This window comes from Eutrigla gurnardus (assembly GCF_963514095.1).
Source record: "Eutrigla gurnardus genome assembly, chromosome: 11".
NCBI lineage: Eukaryota > Metazoa > Chordata > Actinopteri > Perciformes > Triglidae > Eutrigla > Eutrigla gurnardus.
In genome coordinates this window covers 1,764,040-1,783,626 of record NC_139925.1, presented here as the reverse complement: position 1 = coordinate 1,783,626, position 19,587 = coordinate 1,764,040, and the positions used below count along the sequence as shown (strand labels likewise).

Sequence of the window (19,587 nt, the reverse complement as noted above, 5' to 3'; positions counted from 1 at the left end):
TGTTATTTCCACGCTTCCCATTCATTGTCAGCCGTGCAATGCCTTCGCGTCGACGAGATTTTGGCTGAAGCTGTATTAGAGGATTTACGGTATGTAAGAAGCCCTGCAATGCTTTCGCCTCCGGCGAGTGTAGAGAGACGGTGCGGCGCCTCCAGCAAGCTCTCGAAAATCTTTTAAACTGACCGTTGTTGATCTAAAATAAAGACACATTCAGCAACTGCATAGCTTATTTCTTAAAATGTTTTCAGAAACACGTTTCGGTGAACAATTGTCTTAAAATAAGAGAAAGTTTCCAAACGAGCCGCCATGTTGGTCGGTTTGAAATCCGGGAGCAGACAGGACAGCTGTGAAAGCGATCGTCCAATCAGGTGCAGCCATGAAGTGTGATTGTATGAAGGAGAGCGCCTGTCAATGATCCTCCTAGTGGCAGCCCACCAAGCATGCAATACTGGCAAGCAGTAAACGTTGTTTACCGTAATATGGCAGCTGTGGAGCACCTAGTATTTTATAGGTTCAAATAGACACAAAATCTGTTTTTTATTCATTCTACTGGTAGTCCGTTTTGCTCAAATAGAAATAGAGGCCTGTCTCTAATTCTGGTCTCCTTCCAATAAAGGCCTGGGCTGCGGTGCGCTTGAGTAAATAAAGGCCCGGGCCTATATTAGAGGATTTACAGTAGTCCCGTCTGGTCTCTGGACTAATATGAGCTACTATCTAGACCTCTGGGGGACCACAGACCCAGGAGGTCCTGTTTGGGGGGAACACCCCATTAGACTGTGCCTACCTATGATGAAGCTTGTGACCATGAGGGTCTGAATGTAGACGGACTGATAGATCCAGACCTTCAGCTCCAGACCTCCAGCTCTCTTTGCACCACAATGGTCCGATACAACCAGCATGGCTGCCGACACCGCACCGAACCAGCATCCGTGGTTCGGAGAGACCTGGACTCCCTCGCTCTCCGACTTAAAAGACCGTTTCTCTATGAGTTTGATTTGGCCGTCGCACAATTATGGCCAGTTTCATAATCCCATAAAGATGACAAACTATCTGCTGCAAATACTGCGTTAAAGTAAGTGTAGGTGGATCTCATGCAAACACACACACACACACACACACACACACATAGTTGCTGCAAACCGGAAACCAATTTCTAATTCTGGCATTTTACCTTCCATTTAATTTCACAAATAGCCGGAGAGGGAGGGGACTTTTTAATACTCGTCTATTACAGGACGGAGAATGAGATCCAATCAATCTTGTGGATGACTCCTCTACAGTAAGTGTGTGTGTGTGTGTGTGTGTGTGAGGAGGATGCTGGGAGAGAGTCGGAGAGAATGAAACTTTTGAAGGTCTTTACTTTAAAACATCTCACACCAGAACTGAAGGACCAAAGTTACTTTCAAAATAAGAGTTGAACTAATGAGACGGGACGCACCAATATCAGGTATCAGATGTCTTGGATCTGGTATAAGGTAGTAGGTATCTGGTATCAGGTATCAGGTATCAGGTATCTGGTATCTGGTATCAGGTATCAGGTATCAGGTATCTGGTATCAGGTATCAGGTATCAGGTATCTGGTATCTGGTATCTGGTATCAGGTATCTGGTATCAGGTATCAGGTATCAGGTATCTGGTATCTGGTATCTGGTATCTGGTATCAGGTATCTGGTATCTGGTATCTGGTATCTGGTATCAGGTATCTGGTATCTGGTATCTGGTATCAGGTATCTGGTATCTGGTATCTGGTATCTGGTATCTGGTATCAGGTATCAGGTATCTGGTATCTGGTATCAGGTATCAGGTATCAGGTATCTGGTATCAGGTATCTGGTATCTGGTATCAGGTATCAGGTATCAGGTATCAGGTATCAGGTATCAGGTATCTGGTATCAGGTATCTGGTATCTGGTATCAGGTATCAGGTATCAGGTATCAGGTATCTGGTATCTGGTATCAGGTATCAGGTATCTGGTATCAGGTATCTGGTATCAGGTATCTGGTATCTGGTATCAGGTATCAGGTATCAGGTATCTGGTATCTGGTATCTGGTATCAGGTATCAGGTATCAGGTATCTGGTATCAGGTATCTGGTATCTGGTATCAGGTATCTGGTATCAGGTATCTGGTATCTGGTATCAGGTATCAGGTATCTGGTATCTGGTATCTGGTATCTGGTATCTGGTATCAGGTATCAGGTATCAGGTATCTGGTATCAGGTATCTGGTATCTGGGATCTGGTATCAGGTATCTGGTATCTGGTATCAGGTATCTGGTATCAGGTATCTGGTATCTGGGATCTGGTATCAGGTATCTGGTATCTGGGATCTGGTATCAGGTATCAGATATCAGGTATCTGGTATCAGGTATCAGGTATCTGGGATCTGGTATCAGGTATCTGGTATCAGGTATCAGATGTCAGGTATCTGATACCTGATACGGATACTGGTTTGGACTTGTACTGATATGTGAGTACTTGTACTCGGTCTGGTGGTCTCGGTGCAGCTGACTCATCATTATTTGATTCATGTCTGCCAGCGTTTTAAATATGGATCTCGGAGCTGTGACTCACACTCGGCCATGTGGAGGCCTGAGTCACGACAGGAAGCCAGCGGGAGCCAACAACCCCCCCTCCCCGATGCCCCCCCCTGCTTCATGGGAGTCCAGGACCGGGGACAGCCAGGCCAGCGTTGGGTTTAGTGTTGCTTCAAGGACTCGGCCGTTTGATCCGTCGCTCCTCAACTTCTGTTTGAGTGGAACTTTCAGCTTTGATGGAGGATTCAGGTTCTGGCAGAAAGAACTCATACAAATAAATAAATAAATAAATAAGTAAAGACAAGTAATAAATAAATAAATCTAAAATACAGAATAATAATACAAATATGATATATAAAATAATAAATATATATGATAAAATTATAATTATAAAATAATAAATACATCAAGATCTAATATCTTCACGTATCATATATAGATATATGTGATAAAATAATAATACAAAAATAATACAAAATAATAATCAGCACCAACCACAACACCACCATGTTGCCCCTTATAGTTTAAATTAAAAAAAATAAAAAAAATACCGACTCCCCCAGAAAAAGGTCCACGTTGTAGCGTTAATCAATGCTGGTCTCATCAGCTGTGAGCAGATCCAGGATCAGGAAGGGAGTCCTACGGCGCTGCAGCAGCAGGTGACCTCTCTGTGACCTTTGGCTGTTGCTCACAGGAAGTGAGTGCACTTAACGACATCAGCGGTAGATGTTTTTTTCGTGTGTGTGTCTCTGAAGGTTTTCCTTCTCCAACCCTCCGTCCTTTTAAACACAAACCCATGAGCGACAGGATGTTGGACTTCCTTCTCTCAGGCCTGTTGTTCTGCTGCTGGGATTTGTAGTTCTGTACCAGCGGATTTGTAGTTCTGTTTAGCAGCGGGGCTGATGGGGGAGGAAGCTGCCCTGACGACTCCCGGCCTGTAAGTAGACCGTCGTTAGACGTCGTGTCGGGTTGAATCTCATTGTTTTATATTTCATGCTCATATTCATATTGTTGTCTCAACTGATATTCATGTGAATGTTTTTATTTGATTGTAAATGTTTTAGATTTGGAAAAGTCAACCTGTGAAAGAATGTCCGAAATGTTAAAACTAGATTTTTTAAGGAAACAAAATGATAATGATGAACACATTCTCTCTGCTGGCCACCAGGGGGCGACTCCTCTCTGGTTGTATAGAAGTCTATGAGAAAATGGTCCTACTTCTCTCTGCTGGCCACCAGGGGGCGACTCCTCTCTGGTTGTATAGAAGTCTATGAGAAAATGGCCCTACTTCTCTCTGCTGGCCACCAGGGGGCGACTCCTCTCTGGTTGTATAGAAGTCTATGAGAAAATGGTCCTACTTCTCTCTGCTGGCCACCAGGGGGCGACTCCTCTCTGGTTGTATAGAAGTCTATGAGAAAATGGTCCTACTTCTCTCTGCTGGCCACCAGGGGGCGACTCCTCTCTGGTTGTATAGAAGTCTATGAGAAAATGGTCCTACTTCTCTCTTGATGTATTATCTCAGTAAACATTGTAAACATGAGTTTATGGTCTCAATCTCTAGTTTCAAGTCTTCTTCAATCCAGCATGATGTTCATTTAGTACATTATGGTCCATTTAGAGTCCACCAGACCAGAAAGCAGGGGATGCTTTAGGGGGAGGGGCTACCTGCTGATTGACAGGTCGCTACCAATGCTAGCTGGCTACTAAGATGACTTCAACACTTAGCTGTAAAGTTGAAGCTAACTTTGATAACAGCTTCACACCAGAATCCACATGGATCCAGATCCAGTAAGGGTGCTGGTTTGCTTTTTGTGTTCATCAGATCCACCCGTCGCTCCTTCACAGTCCAAATATGGTCACTTCTTCCCAATCCTTTTCAGACATGTTAAAAAAAAAGTGAATGATATATCTCTATGCTTTCTTGTTGTGTAATATTTTATTATTATCTGTATTCATTTTGACATGTTTGAAATGAAAACATAATGTTGGTCAGACAAATTTAATGAAATTAATTTCCGTGGTCGCCAGAGGATGCACCATAACTCCCATCTCAGTGTCTCCATGATGGACCTGGCTCCGCCCACTGATGCAGACCGCTGTGGTAACCCGATGTCCTGTCTCTTGCAGAGGGATCCAGCAGCAGCTGTCCAGCTACCGGGAGACGGTGATCCGGCAGGCCTCGGTGGCGGCGGGTTCCACCGTGCACCGGGACGACGCGCCGACCTGCGGCATCTGCCACAAGACCAAGTTCGCAGACGGCTGCGGGAACCTGTGCTCGTACTGCCAGACCAAGTTCTGCGCCCGCTGTGGGGGGCGGGTGTCGCTGCGGTCCAACACGGTAGGAGGGGCGGAGGGGGCGTGGCCACATTTCATCTGTGATTCATGTTAATGTGTGTGGAGCTCCAACGCTACATTCTGTCCTGGGGACACAGGTCTAGATAGTAGCTCACATTAGTCCAGAGACCAGACCAGACTTTGTGGAGGAACCAGAGACTGTCTGTGGTCCCCCAGAGGTCTAGATAGTAGCTCACATTAGTCCAGAGACCAGACCAGACTATGTGGAGGAACCAGAGACTGTCTGTGGTCCAAACAACAAGGTCTCTGCTGTATTTATGTCTAGATGACCTTATTTGGAGTGTTGGTGGAGCAGCTACAATGTTAGCGTAGCCTAGCACCCATCAACCAGACTCCATTCAGAAAACCAGCGTTTTAACAGTAGTTATCTTGTGGTCTTACAGACAGACCTAACAAAGCATGACTCAGCACTTTTTACTGATCACCATCATGATGGAGTTATTTCAGCATCCTTTTCATCTAGGTAGTCCTCTACCTAGATCTTCATATAGAACTTCCTGATTCAGAACCATAGGATCCTAACTGGCTGTTAACACACGTGTAGCCCAGCTGCATCCAATCAGGGAGTCCGACGTCCTCAGGTGTTAATGTGAGGTGGAGGTGATGAACCGTGACACATAAGTGTCTCTCTGGGTGTGTGTTTCTGTATGTGTGTGTGTGTTACTGTATGTGTGTGTGTTAGTGTGTGTGTGTTACTGTATGTGTGTGTGTGTTACTGTATGTGTGTGTGTGTGTGTGTGTTACTGTATGTGTGTGTGTTAGTGTGTGTGTGTTACTGTATGTGTGTGTGTGTTACTGTATGTGTGTGTGTTAGTGTGTGTGTGTTACTGTATGTGTGTGTGTGTTACTGTATGTGTGTGTGTTAGTGTGTGTGTGCTTGTGACCCAGCCAGGAGCTGGTAAAGGTTAATTAGGCATTAAAATGAGCTTTGGATGGGGATGGGGGTCTCCCACTCTGTGTCCGCCCCCAGGGGTCCAGAGGTGCCCTATAAACACACAGCAGGGTGGAGGTGTTGCCCCCCCCGCCCCCCACACACACCTCACCTGCATTGCCAGTGTGGCATTTGATGACCTCACACACACACTAAGGAGCATCCTAATTATCTGCTGGCTGACGTGGGGAGAGTTCAGCTGGGGGGTCCTGGGTCACTGTTAGACCTGTTTCTGGCTGCAGCGATGACACATGATTGGCTCCTACCCAGGAAGATAGATTATAACATCATTATTTACCACAGCTGGAGGAACCAGAATAAAGTATTGATCTGTGATTTAATATCAATAACCAGATGAAAAGGATGCTGAAATAACTCCATCATGATGGTGATCAGTAAAAAAGTGCTGAGTCATGCTTTGTTAGGTCTGTCTGCAAGACCACAAGATAACTCCTGTTAAAACGCTGGTTTTCTGAATGGAGTCTGGTTGATGGTGCTAGGCTACGCTAACATTGTAGCTGCTCCATCAACACTCCATATAAGGTCATCTAGACATAAATACAGCAGAGACCTTGTTGTTTGGACCACAGACAGTCTCTGGTTCCTCCACATAGTCTGGTCTGGTCTCTGGACTAATGTGGTCTACTATCTAGACCTCTGGGGGACCACAGACAGTCTCTGGTTCCTCCACATAGTCTGGTCTGGTCTCTGGACTAATGTGGTCTACTATCTAGACCTCTGGGGGACCACAGACAGTCTCTGGTTCCTCCACATAGTCTGGTCTGGTCTCTGGACTAATGTGAGCTACTATCTAGACCTCTGGGGGACCACAGACAGTCTCTGGTTCCTCCACATAGTCTGGTCTGGTCTCTGGACTAATGTGGTCTACTATCTAGACCTCTGGGGGACCACAGACAGTCTCTTGTTCCTCCACATAGTCTGGTCTGGTCTCTGGACTAATGTGAGCTACTATCTAGACCTCTGGGGGACCGCAGACAGTCTCTGGTTTCTACACATAGTGTGGTCTGGTCCCTGGACTAAGGTGAGCTACTATCTAGACCTCTGGGGGACCACAGACAGCCTCTGGTTCCTCCACATAGTCTGGTCTGGTCTCTGGACTAATGTGGTCTACTATCTAGACCTCTGGGGGACCACAGACAGTCTCTGGTTCCTCCACATAGTCTGGTCTGGTCTCTGGACTAATGTGAGCTACTATCTAGACCTCTGGGGGACCGCAGACAGTCTCTGGTTTCTACACATAGTGTGGTCTGGTCCCTGGACTAAGGTGAGCTACTATCTAGACCTCTGGGGGACCGCAGACAGTCTCTGGTTTCTACACATAGTGTGGTCTGGTCCCTGGACTAAGGTGAGCTACTATGGTATTGAGAGGATTTAGAGACACAGAGTCACATGACTGGTTGTTTCGTTCACCAAATTTAAACCCTTAAAGGTTCTTTAAATATCAACGGTTACCTTTCTAAATCCACATGAACCTCACAGCACTTATAACCAGTTTTCAATAAACAGAATTATGACGTTAAAGTTAGTCAGAGGTCCTAATTAGTGAACATATGAGTTGCTAACGTAGCATCAGAGCATTGTAGCATCAGAGCATTGTAGCATCAGAGCATTGTAGCATCAAAGCATTGTAGCATCAAAGCATTGTACAAAAGCAGCATTACTGATCTCTTCCACCACATAACACAGAATCCATCTGCATGTTAGCACGTTAGCATGTTAGCATGTCAGCTCGTCATCCAGGATCAGGTGTGTTTGTCATCGCCATGCTGTCGGAGGTCAGAGGTCATCGTTGCTTACATTCTCTGTCTCTCTTTTCATCTCCATGGATGGCTGACTGGCTGCAGGAGGACAAAGTGGTGAGTCTGAGTCTTTTCTGGACCTCGTAACCATGATGACGCATCTTAGCGGGTTCAGACAGGATGTGTGTGTGTGTGTGTATGTATGTGGTCTTATGGGGGTCCATCTCTCATTGACTCGCTGGTTCAAGTCGCTCTGTGTGTGTGTGTGTTGTCACATATCCCATCATGCATTGCTCTGGTTGTAGGACTTGTGGTCCATGTGTTGTACCGATATAAATGAACATGTGTGTGTGTGTGTGGCTGTCTTTCATCCTTAGTGCAGACTCATGGTTGCCCCCGGTTACGGCGCCCACCTCATGCCATACGTCCAGCTGTCATTGGCTGATGCTGCTTCCTTGTCCCGCTAAAATTCCTCTGTAATTGAACGTCTCACTGTCTAATATCGGCCTCTCACACACACACACACACACACACACACACACACACACACACAAACACACCGAGCTGCACGACTACGACACACACACACCATATATACACATGGGCATTGATGCACACATGCGGATACACACTGCAGCTCCTCGACAGACATGAATAGACAATCTCACACACTCTCTCTCTCTCTCTCTCTGTCTCTCACACACACACACACACACACACACAGATGGACACACACACAGATGGACACACACACAGATGCAGCAGGACACTAAACAAACACACAGGGGTTTGGTGTCCTAGTTTCCATCTGTGGAGAAGTTATTCTCTCTCTCATCTCTGTCAGGGGGGGGGGGGTCTTACTATGGTCATGTGACACTGTGTGTGTGTGTGTGTGTGTGTGTGTGTGTGTATCTGCATCGCTGCTCTTGTCCATATATTTGATTGTATGTACGTTGTGATTTGATTGAGTACCACGTCGTCGGCTGAAAATATGACAAATAGAATAAAAAATAAAACAAATAGAAAACTTAATTCCATTTGAAATGTTGATGTAAATAACAATGATGATAAAGAAACCAAAATAAAAAATAAATACATATTTAAAAACATAATGATAATCATAATAAGATGGAAGAAATACTAATATAAATGAGAAAAAAAATAAAGGTGTGTGTGATCTCACACTAGGATGAAGTGCATCTCACAATAATACAACTTATTAACAACATCTCATCATAATCCTTTAAGTGTTTTTATTTATTTATTATTGGCAACATGGATTTTATTGCTAAGAGACGTGATTTAGATGCCTCACATCATATATTAATAAGCAAAATAATAATCAATAAGTCCCCTCAAATGCATTAAAATACCACTGAAGTACAGGAACAAAGTATTTCTACTTTATTACTTTGTTATTAAAATAAACTGCTACTCACTGTTACAAATCAATGATATTCCTGTAGTGCATTCTATTTGTAACAGAATAATAATAAATATGTTATTTTTTTAATACAATTAATATTGTTTTAATAAAATCAACTATATTGTCAGCTGTAGCTAGAAACCAAAGAAGAAGAAAACAGTGGCGGTGGTCGACGTCATATTTGATATTTCGTCGTTGTCATCGGGTGAAAGGTCAGGAGGAGCTACGCGTTTTTTCGGCGGCAGAAGAAGAGAACGGACGCAAGTCACGTAGGTCGCTGACCTTTGACCTTGATCTTTAGCCCAACGAAGATGTCTCGCGCACAGTGGAGCAGCTCCTGCCTCGTTCTGGATGAGACCAGCAAGTCCCCGTCCTGGGACCAGGTCTACGCCGACTGGAGGCTCCCGGATGACGCCGCCGCCCGGCCCGCGTCACCGGCGGAGGGGTAAGTGCGTCACACCTGACATCATAGCTAGCAACTAGCTAGCATCGTGTTCACCGTAACGCGAGGCCCGTTTTCATTTCAGCGGGTTTTCACCGTCTTATATTTAACCGCGAAGATCTCAGAATGAACGTGTTTGGACGTGAAGACACGAAGTGGCTGGTTAGCTCGACGCTGTAGCCGCTAGCCCGCTAGCCGCTAGCCCGCTGTAGCCGCTAGCCCGCTGTAGCCGCTAGCCCGCTAGCCGCTAGCCCGCTGTAGCCGCTAGCCCGCTGTAGCCGCTAGCTTGATAGTTCCAGGCTTCGTATGGGTGCTGAAAATGCTTGAAACACTTTCTCAAGGTTTGAAAAGTGTTTGGATTTAGAATAAAGTGCTTGAAATGTGTGTTGTATGTGATGACATCTATGATAGAACAGAGAAAAGAAGATCTCCATATCTGAGGGACTGAAAACAGCATTTTGTGACATTTCTTTATGAAAAATGACTTTTGATGATGAACAGATGATGAAAATAGTTGGTGATTATATTTCTGTGGATCTGTTAGTGGAATTAGTTTTCCTTTCATTTGTGGTCCTTCTGTAAAAAGCTGTCTCCAAACATCATGTTGGTTGTTTAGAGGACAATAACATCTCATTTAATGTGATGAACAAGTGACATCATAAGTAGACTGAACCCAGTTCTTCTCCACGTAATTCGGGGTTGTGTGATTTATATTTAAAAAAATAGCAACTTGTGTGGTTAATCATCCCATTTTTAATAATAATTGCCTATGACGTTAAATGTCCATGCTGCCTTCACTAGTCGGAAGATCCTACTTCCCAGGATTATGCCAGTGTCACGTGCAAGTACTGGTGAACATGAGGTTTTTCTGTCACCTGGTATTGAGAAAATCTTTTTTATGCTAATGTAATAACTTTGCACCGCTAGTGGACTATAATAGTCCATGTGTAATGGATAGAACGGTTAAAAACATTGATCTTTATCACGTGTAACTAGATTAGATTAAAATGTTATTATTGTTACTGAATCTGTGTGTGTGTGTGTGTGTGTGTGTGTGTGTGTGTGTGTGTGTGTCTTCAGTCTGGAGGAGAAGGACCCCGTCGGTTCAGACGATGAAGACTGGTGGACCAGATCTAGTCCGTGGAGACGCCATGACATGGCGAGGGGGTGCCGTGGATTTAGAGCGCCGGTTTCCACGCAACGCTGGTGTGGCTGCTCCTGCAACTGTAGGCAAAGTAGATACGCACCACGGAGACACGCGTCGCTGAGATACAAACAACGGAGATGCAGGCCGTGGAGATACCGGCCGAGAGCAGACGGGCCCAGCATGACGCCGTGGGAGCACATCCCCAGCATGACGCCGTGGGAGCACATCCCCGTGGTCATCCAGCCCACCAGGTGGTACCAGGTGGTCGGGAGTAAGCCATGCAGCTGCTGCAGAGCCAAGGGGAGGTACCAGAAGACGTCCTGGATGTGCGGCGGCTGCAGGGTGCCGCTGTGTCTGCTGCCGTACAGGAACTGCTATGGCGAGTGGCACGGCCACCGAGGCTGAGCTGCCAGAGAGGAAGCAACATTCAGGAAGGAAAGTTACGTTTACGCCCCCGCGATGGGACGGCTTCTTGTGTTCGTGCAGCTGTAGTGAGGCTTTCCCTCCCAAATATCGAGTTCATTTGAGATGCAGAGTATTAATATGGTGGGTTACCACTTGTTTTCACTCTCAGTTCTTTCAGAGAGAAAAGTTATTATTATTAATACTCATGTACTCCTACTGTGTTATATATTTTAGGGTAAACAATTTCTACTGAGTTGTCCTGTTTCTGTACATGTTTGTTTGTAATTAAATAGCAGATAAGTTGTATGTGGTTGTGTTTGTTCTGTTTCTAGACCACTTTTATTTCAGAGGCATCGGTGATGTCGTCAAAAGGGCAACTGAACATTAATATCCAGATTTCCCACAATGTAATGGGATGCCAGTAAGACACACACACACACACACACACACACACACCCTTCATGTTTACCACCTGCAAGATGGCTGCCTGATTTCACTGTTAAGTTTAAATGTGTATTCCATATGGACTGAGGAGAACTTAAAGTGATGGTTCGGAGTGAAATGGACCCGAGGTCATTTCCACCATGACATCCAGCCAAATACCCCCTCGGAAGCATTTTTAGCGATGGTCAGCATTGGTCAAGATAGCCGCTATCAGCCGAATGGCTTAGTAATAGCGCAATGGTGCATAGTGTATATCTCGTAAATGTCCCCACTAATAATTAGATTAGATTAGATTCAATTTTATTGTCATTGCACAAGTCACAGGTACACAGCAACGAAAAGAAGATTGCATCCAACCAGAAGTGCTTTAGCAGTAATAATAAATATATAGAATATTGACATATGTAAATGCTATTGCACGGTTGAATGGTTATAAACAGGCGATAATATGGAATTAGGGTATTTACAGGTTATAAATAATAATAATAAAATAATGCATGGAATGTTACCAAACGTCTGCAGTAGTACACATAGGGTCTGTACTCACAAAACGAGGCATTTTAAAGTTTGTAAGTACACCAGGAGTTTATTTAAAAGAACACTTGCCTGATAGCTTCTACTGCTAAAGCTACCGCTGTTGCGTAGACGGCACTTCCGTGTTTACCCAGCGGACCAAAAGCTAGTTTCACGTTTTCTTCAATCCAGCATGATGTTCATTTAGAACATTATGGTCCATTTAGAGTCCACCAGACCAGAAAGCAGGGGATGCTTTTGGGGGCGGGGCTTACCTGCTGATTGACAGGTCGCTACCATGCTACCAATGCTAGTTAGCTACTAAGATGACTTTAACACTGAGCTGTGAAGTTGACCGTGAATCATGAAGCTAACTTTGTTAGCGGCTTCACACCAGAATCCACATGGATCCAGTAAGGGTGCTGGTCTGCTGCTTGTGTTCATCAGATCAACCCGTTGCTCCTCCACAGTCCAAATATGGTCACTTCCTTCTACTGGTTGCAAGAATGCCAAGATGGCAATGAACTGGGGGCTTCAAAAGCGTAGACCACAAACCAACGGGTGACGTCACCATGACGAGGTCCTCTTATATACAGTCTGCAGCTCAGCAGCACCGGTCTGGCAACCGTCCAGTCGGTCCGGAAATCACAGATTGGTGGATGTATTCACCAAAGCTGTAATGTCCCACGCTGCTGTGTGTGTGCGCGCGCTGCTGGGTTGTTTGGCAGGATAAATATAACTGCGTTGGTGTAAAGCTGTTTTCTTCTCGGCTTTTGTAGCTTTAATCAAAAGCAATCTGGAGGAAGGAGAACTGGAAGGGGGGAGAGTTGGAAGAGAGGAGCGGGGGGGACGATGCCAGAGTGTTTTATTTTAGCTCTCTGTAAAGAGTCATTGGGGAGTGTTCAGGAGTAATGAGAGCCCTGGTGGCTGGAGGAGAGGGACTCTCTCTAACCCTCCTCTTCCCCCATCCTCTCCCCGCCTCTTTTCCCGCCCAACCTCACGTCCCCCGTCATCCCCTCTTCCTCACTCTGGCTCTGATTTCAACACGGGACTGTGACTCCACGGCCGACGGATGAATCCTCGTACCTCTTCTCGCCGCCTCGTCGTGACCCCTCATCGGTGTTGACGTTGTGCTTGACGCCTTTCTCTCGCCGTGTGATCCGTCTCGCCGGCTGTGAGATGCTTCATTTCCCAGGGTCTTGGGTTGTCTTGCAATAAATTTGCAGTCATTGTATAATACTAAGTAAATTTAAAAAAACAACCTGAAACATAATTTCATTTTGAAAGAGCCAATTTGGGCTAAAAACGTTCTTTTACTAAATGATATATCCAAATCTCCTGAAAGCAGATAACGTTTTGTATAATAGGTTTTTACATTTGCAGGGGAAATTTATCTCGGAAATTCCAATATAATAATAATAATAATACTTTTCTCATTCAGAAAAACAGGGCAAATATTTTTTTCTCAAGTGAAGTGAAGTGAAGTGATTCCTGTCCATCAGTAACAACAACTCGGTTTTTCTTCCAGTAGCAACGTGGCATCATGACTTTTCATAAATATACACGCAGCTTCCTATGGCGTGTTATCTGTACGCAATTCGAGCTATCCGCGTGTATGTGTACGTTTTGAGCGAAACGACCCATCACATCCGCATGTATGTAAACGCTAGGGGTGGGACGATACGGGTAACTCACGATTCGATACTGTGACGATATTTGGCCCACAATAACGATAATATCACGATACACGATATCTGCGATATTCGATATATTGCAAGAAATTTCATCAACGATATATCACGATATGTGACTGAAAAAGAAAAAATATGCATAAAAAATAAATTCCACAATGTACAAATGAATAAACACTGTCCAGCTGGACACATTAAAGTGCATGAACATTAATAACATGTCTTATGTAAACCAGGACAGTGCTTTCTGATACTGAAAAGTCAGTAGCAACTTGTTTTATGTAAACTTGGGCCCGTTTTAGTTTAACAATAGCTAAACAAGATAAGAATAACATCAGAATTAAATGAAATATTGGGCACATTTCAGTATGCAACCAATTATGTGCAGAGTTATGTTCACCCATCCAGTACCTGGGAAGTCGGGCCTCATGCCCTCAGAGCTGGGTGAAAACCGCTTGGAGCTCACAGCAACACCGGGGAGCACACGGCTCCGCGGATCCACACATGCGGACCCTCCGGCGGACGGTAAACACGCGCCGCCCGGAATCCTGCCCGTAAATAGGCAATCGAGCCCGGCCGAAAAGTGGGTCCTCGTGCCCTCAATGCTGTGTGAAAAGCGCTTGAAGCTCACAACAGCAGCGGCCAGCACACGGCCAGGCTTATGCGGCGTTCACACCGGACGCGATAGACGCGAATACAATCGCGTGAGACGCGCGCCGCTTGATCATTTTGGACTATTCGCTTCATTCGCGTCATTCGCGCATGACGCTCATTTTTGAACCGGTGCTGCTCTAGCGGGGGAAACGAGGGCAGCGCCGGCGGGGAGCCGTCGGGTCACGTCGGCGGACCCTCCTCCTCCGCCTCGGGGTACCCGATGCCAGAGTCCGTGAGTCCGTGAGCCTCTAAACTCTAGCGCGCTGCTCGGAATCCTGCCCGTAAATAGGCAATCAGACCGGGCAGCGGGCGGCCCCCGCGGATCCGCTCCGGAGAACCGTAAACTCTTAGACGCACCGACGGGAGTCTAAAAAAACCCGTAGACCCAAAATATCGATATTTGCCGTCAGTGTATCGATTTATTTATTGCGACAGAGAGCACAACAATATATTGCAATATCGATTTTTTCCCCCACCCCTAGTAAACGCCCTTTAGGGTTAGGGTTAGGGTTCGGCGTTGATAAACACGCCAAAAGGCGATTGTGCGTAGTGATAACACGCCATAATGGCATACGAGTTGGCGTGTCATACATTCGCTACTTCATGAGATCAGTCTGCCAGTAGAGTTTCTGTGAGGCTGGTGATGTGATGCTGTAGTGACCAGCAGGCGCCACCAGAGGTCAGTGCCTGCAGTGTAACAGGAAGCTGAGCACACAAAGATGGAGACTGTGTTTCCTTAAAAAGCTGATAGTTTATAGTCGGGATGTTTGATCCGGTTCATTCTGATGAGTCTCCTACCACCAACTCCACGAGCGTCGCTGCCACGTTCTAAACCCAGCTTTAATTTTTGTGTTGTAAATGTTTGATTTTATTTACGACGAGCTCCGTGATGACGAGCCCGAGACCGACCGGTCCGTCCTGTCTGGGCATCTCACCTGTTAATATACAGATGTAAACGAACCTATAGAGTTGGGTAACCGGTTGAAAATGTCTTGTTAACCGCTGACGTCACGAGTTGACTCATTGGTACCCGCTGTGTGTGTGGTCAGAGACAGAGAGAGAAAGACATATTCAATCATCGGTTATGGTGGGCCGGCTTTTAAGGTGACACATATACCGTTATCTCCCGGCTGAGACAGAAGACGTCATGGTTCTCTGTGTGTTGAATCTAAAAGTGGTGTGTTCATGGAACCTCCGGCCGGTTGTGATCTCCTTGCTGTCCTCCCCCAGGTCATCTGGGTGTGTAATAACTGCCGGAAGCAGCAGGAGCTCCTGACCAAACCCGGCGAGTGGTTCACCGGTCCGGCCGGGAAACCCGCTGGCCTCGGATCAGCCGTCAGCGAGCCGTCCATGTGCCAAACGCTCGGCGACCAAAAGCTCAGGTCTCGTTCCCAGGCTCCCCCGGGATCCACCGCCGCGATCCACGACCCCAACCGACCCGACACCGCACCTGGGGCCGACGGTCGGTCCCGCAGCGAACCTCCACGAGACACGTAAGCTGTTTCTGTTTGACTTTGTCCAAAAATCCACCTTAACATGAATACAACCTATAATAAGCAAATTTAGATCTTCCTCTTTGTTTAATATTATGTTGAGAAACTGTGTTGTAGAAATACCAAAATAGAATTAAAATATGAATTATTTTAATGTCTTAAGGTCCCTCCACGGGTCTCTATAGGCCTTGGGGGTCCCTCCACCGGGTCTCTATAGGCCTTGGGGGTCCCTCCACGGGTCTCTATAGGCCTTGGGGGTCCCTCCACTGGGTCTCTATGGGCCTTGGGGGTCCCTCCACCGGGTCTCTATAGGCCTTGGGGGTCCCTCCACTGGGTCTCTATAGGCCTTGGGGGTCCCTCCACCGGGTCTCTTTAGGCCTTGGGGGTCCTATAGAGACGGTGAAGAACTCTGGTCTAAAGAATAAACAGAAACCACATGTGTTTGTGGGCAGATGTGTAGTCCACAAGCCAACGGTTGACGTCACCATGACGACGCCCACCTCTAACATACAGTCTAAGTAGAATAGCTCTACCGAAGCAGGAGTGAAAGCAAGCTCTCACCTTCTCTCTCTCCATCCCCGCCTCGGTGTTTCCCCAGGAGAAATGGAAGAGGAGGCGGAGCTGGGCGGGGGGAGCGGCGGGCAGGTCAGCCAAGACTGCAGACCCAGGTCTCCATGGACCGGGACCTCCGGGGGGACTCCAGGGAGCGCAGGGAAAGCCGGCGGCTGACGAAGGGTCGCTCTCTGGAGCATGATCCTGTGGGAGGAGGTGGAGGTGGGGGGGTGAGATGGACAGAAGAGGGGGGCTACCACCACCTGGACCACATCGGTGCCCCCCCTCGCCAAGCAGGGCCGGTCCCTCCTGGAGGCCGGGGCCATCCTGCGTCCACGCAGGGTCGTGGCGTGGGCGTCGTCGGGCAGGTCGGGGACGGGGTGTGGCCGGGTCAGAGGACGGCGGGGGGGGTTGGCGGCCCACACCAACACAATGTTGCTCAGCAACCCGTCCCCCCTGAACTCAGAGAGCCTCCCGGTCTGGTACCCGGCTCGGCCCCCAGCCAGGGACCCGTCGTGAGACGGACCAAACGGGAGAAGGCTGAGAGCATGCTGCGCAACGATTCGCTGAGCTCGGACCAATCGGAATCCCTGCGTCCACCGCCACCGCGGCCGTACAAGTCCAAACGGGGGCCGGGGGCCGGGGGGAAGAGGCAGACCAGCATCAGCAGCTCCGAGGACGAGGGCGGGACCACGCCGGAGTCCAGCAGCGGGGAGGATGCCGAGATCGAGAGTGTCAGTGAGAGAGGTGAGACTGTGTGTGTGTGTGTGTATGTGTGTGTGTGTGTGTGTGTGTATGTGTCTGTGTGTGTGTGTGTGTGTGTGTGTGTGTGTGTATGTATATGTGTGTGTGTGTGTGTGCGTGTGTATGTGTGTATGTGTGTGTGTGTGTGTGTATGTGTGTGTGTGTGTGTGTATGTGTCTGTGTGTGTGTGTGTATGTGTGTGTGTATGTGTGTGTATGTGTGTGTATGTGTCTGTGTGTGTGTGTGTGTGTGTGTGTGTGTGTATGTGTCTGTGTGTGTGTGTGTGTGTGTGTGTGTATGTGTGTGTGTGTGTGTGTGTGTGTGTGTATGTGTGTGTGTGTGTGTGTGTATGTGTCTGTGTGTGTATGTGTGTGTATGTGTCTGTGTGTATGTATATGTGTGTGTGTGTGTGTGTGTGTGTATATGTGTGTGTGTGTGTATGTGTCTGTGTGTATGTATATGTGTGTGTGTGTGTGTGTGTGTGTGTGTATGTGTGTGTGTGTGTGTGTGTGTGTGTGTGTGTATGTGTGTGTATGTGTGTGTGTGTGTGTGTGTGTATGTATGTGTGTGTGTGTGTGTGTGTGTGTGTATGTGTGTGTATGTGTGTGTGTGTGTGTGTGTGTGTGTGTGTGTGTGTGTGTGTGTGTGTGTGTGTGTGTGTGAGCCCGCTGGTCTATCTGGATGCTTTCCCGTCTGTCATACTGTATTGTTTTCAACTTGGCCCTGGGGGGGGGTTGACGGGACAGTTTGACCCCAGTTGACCCCAGCGTTGCCTCTGTGTGGTGTCACATTTTCAACGTCACAACGATGTCCCCGGGCCTGGGAACACCCTATGGTGTCCCAGCTGGACCCCCACCACCCGGTCAGAGGTCTCTGTGATGACATCACTCGGTGCAGCAGTGATGTCATCATAATATTTGGCTATTTTTCCAAACATGTATTCTGCTGCTATTAATATTATTATTGATAGAACTAGCATGTTCTGGTCCAGGTCCCGGACTAGAGTGTTCTGGTCCAGGTCCAGGACTCGAGTGTTCTGTCAGAGCAGCCTTTAAACACGCTGCTTCCTTTTTTAGCTCGAGACTGAAGCCAGCTCGGCTGTGAGGCGTTCGCTGGCAGCCTGTAAATCAGAGACACAGGACAGTAGATCCTAGAAGATCTGTGAGAGTCCTCCTCCTCCTCTGATTGGCTGATCATCGCTCACAACTTTCATTTCTCCGTCCATTAAAACGAGTACCTGTACTTTCTACTGCTCAAATTTTAAAACAGGCTCGTTACTGTAGATAATTATCCATTATTATATTATTATTATTATTATTATTATTATTATTATTATTATAATAATGGATTGGATTTGTATGGCGCTTTTTTCAAGAGACCCAAAACGCTCTGACATTCATTCAGCCACAGCTGCCCTGACTGACAGCAGCGTGACCTCCAACCCCTCCAACCACCTCCAACATGCAGCAGTCACGCACATTCCTTTCAATTGTGGTCCTTCTGTAAAAAGCTGTCTCCAAACATCAGAATTAGGTTTCTTGCTCAGGGACACCAGGCACTCAGCTAGGAGGAGCCGGGGAATCTAACCGGCAATCTCGCGGTTACCAGCCCCCCTACACCGCTATTGATACAAATATGGAGTTTACCACAGCTGGAAGGTGCTGGAAAAGCATGGAAATGCACCTGGAAATGCTTGAAAAGTGCTTGAATTTGACCTTGAAAAAGGAGCCCTGTACTATGTTTCTTATTAATATGACGTGAGATTCAGGTAGTCGAGACTTTTAAGTTAAATCCTACAGCCACACCAAACATCTGGAGAAGGTTCCAGCATCTTTTAAAAGCTGTGTTTGGTTTCATCGGCGTGTCGGTGGACGAGTCCGAGTCCTGTCGCCGTGGTGACAGGTTTCTAATTGTAGCCCAGGCCCGAGTATTCAATAAACGTAACGTCTCCAGTGTAAACAAATTCCTTCCACGTTTGGCCAAGCTGCTGTTAGAGGACTCATGCTGGTATGTGCTGTGTATACAGCTCCTGTGTGTGTGTGTGTGTGTGTGTGTGTGTGTGTGTGTGTGTGATATGAAGGAGGTCTTGCTCCAGCCTCTCTGAGTCTCTTCTCTCTTGCAGGAGACTGGGAGTGTTACCCCCATGACCCCACCGTATGGCACGTAAGTCACCGCTCTTGTTGCTTCATGTTCAGATCAACGTTGTCAGGTTGCTGGTGTGTGTTGAGGTGTGTGTCGCTCCGTCCAGAGACGCGTTCCACCGCTCAATTCCTTCCTTCTAGTCGTCGCTCTGTAAAAACTCTGCTGTTGTTTCCTGGGTTCCTACGGCAACGGGTTACAAATATCCAATCAGCTTCTCCAGCTCGAGTTTTAACGACGTTAAGTTGCATGAACAGAAAGTAACAAATTACTTTATTTACTTACTCTCCGTTCTGGGCAACTCCGTTGGCCTCTAGGGGGCAAAAAGCATCAAACCCACGATGCATTGTGTCTCATC

At 47.0% G+C, this 19,587-nt stretch overlaps 1 protein-coding gene across 9 annotated transcripts in view; it reads left to right on the top strand.

Moving 5' to 3' along the window:
• The window catches only part of rims1a (regulating synaptic membrane exocytosis 1a), a 55,529-nt gene that overhangs the window by 7,857 nt on the left and 28,085 nt on the right, over nucleotides 1–19,587 (top strand). For 8 of the 9 annotated variants that reach the window (XM_084021420.1, XM_084021416.1, XM_084021413.1 and 5 more), the window contains exons 3-7: nucleotides 4,661–4,871; nucleotides 7,685–7,696; nucleotides 15,532–15,794; nucleotides 16,393–17,093; nucleotides 19,213–19,253. In XM_084021420.1, coding sequence (XP_083877546.1) covers nucleotides 4,661–4,871; nucleotides 7,685–7,696; nucleotides 15,532–15,794; nucleotides 16,393–17,093; nucleotides 19,213–19,253 — 1,228 coding nt within the window. The remainder of the gene's footprint in view (nucleotides 1–4,660; nucleotides 4,872–7,684; nucleotides 7,697–15,531; nucleotides 15,795–16,392; nucleotides 17,094–19,212; nucleotides 19,254–19,587) is intronic. The other variant, XM_084021415.1, reaches the window with a different exon arrangement.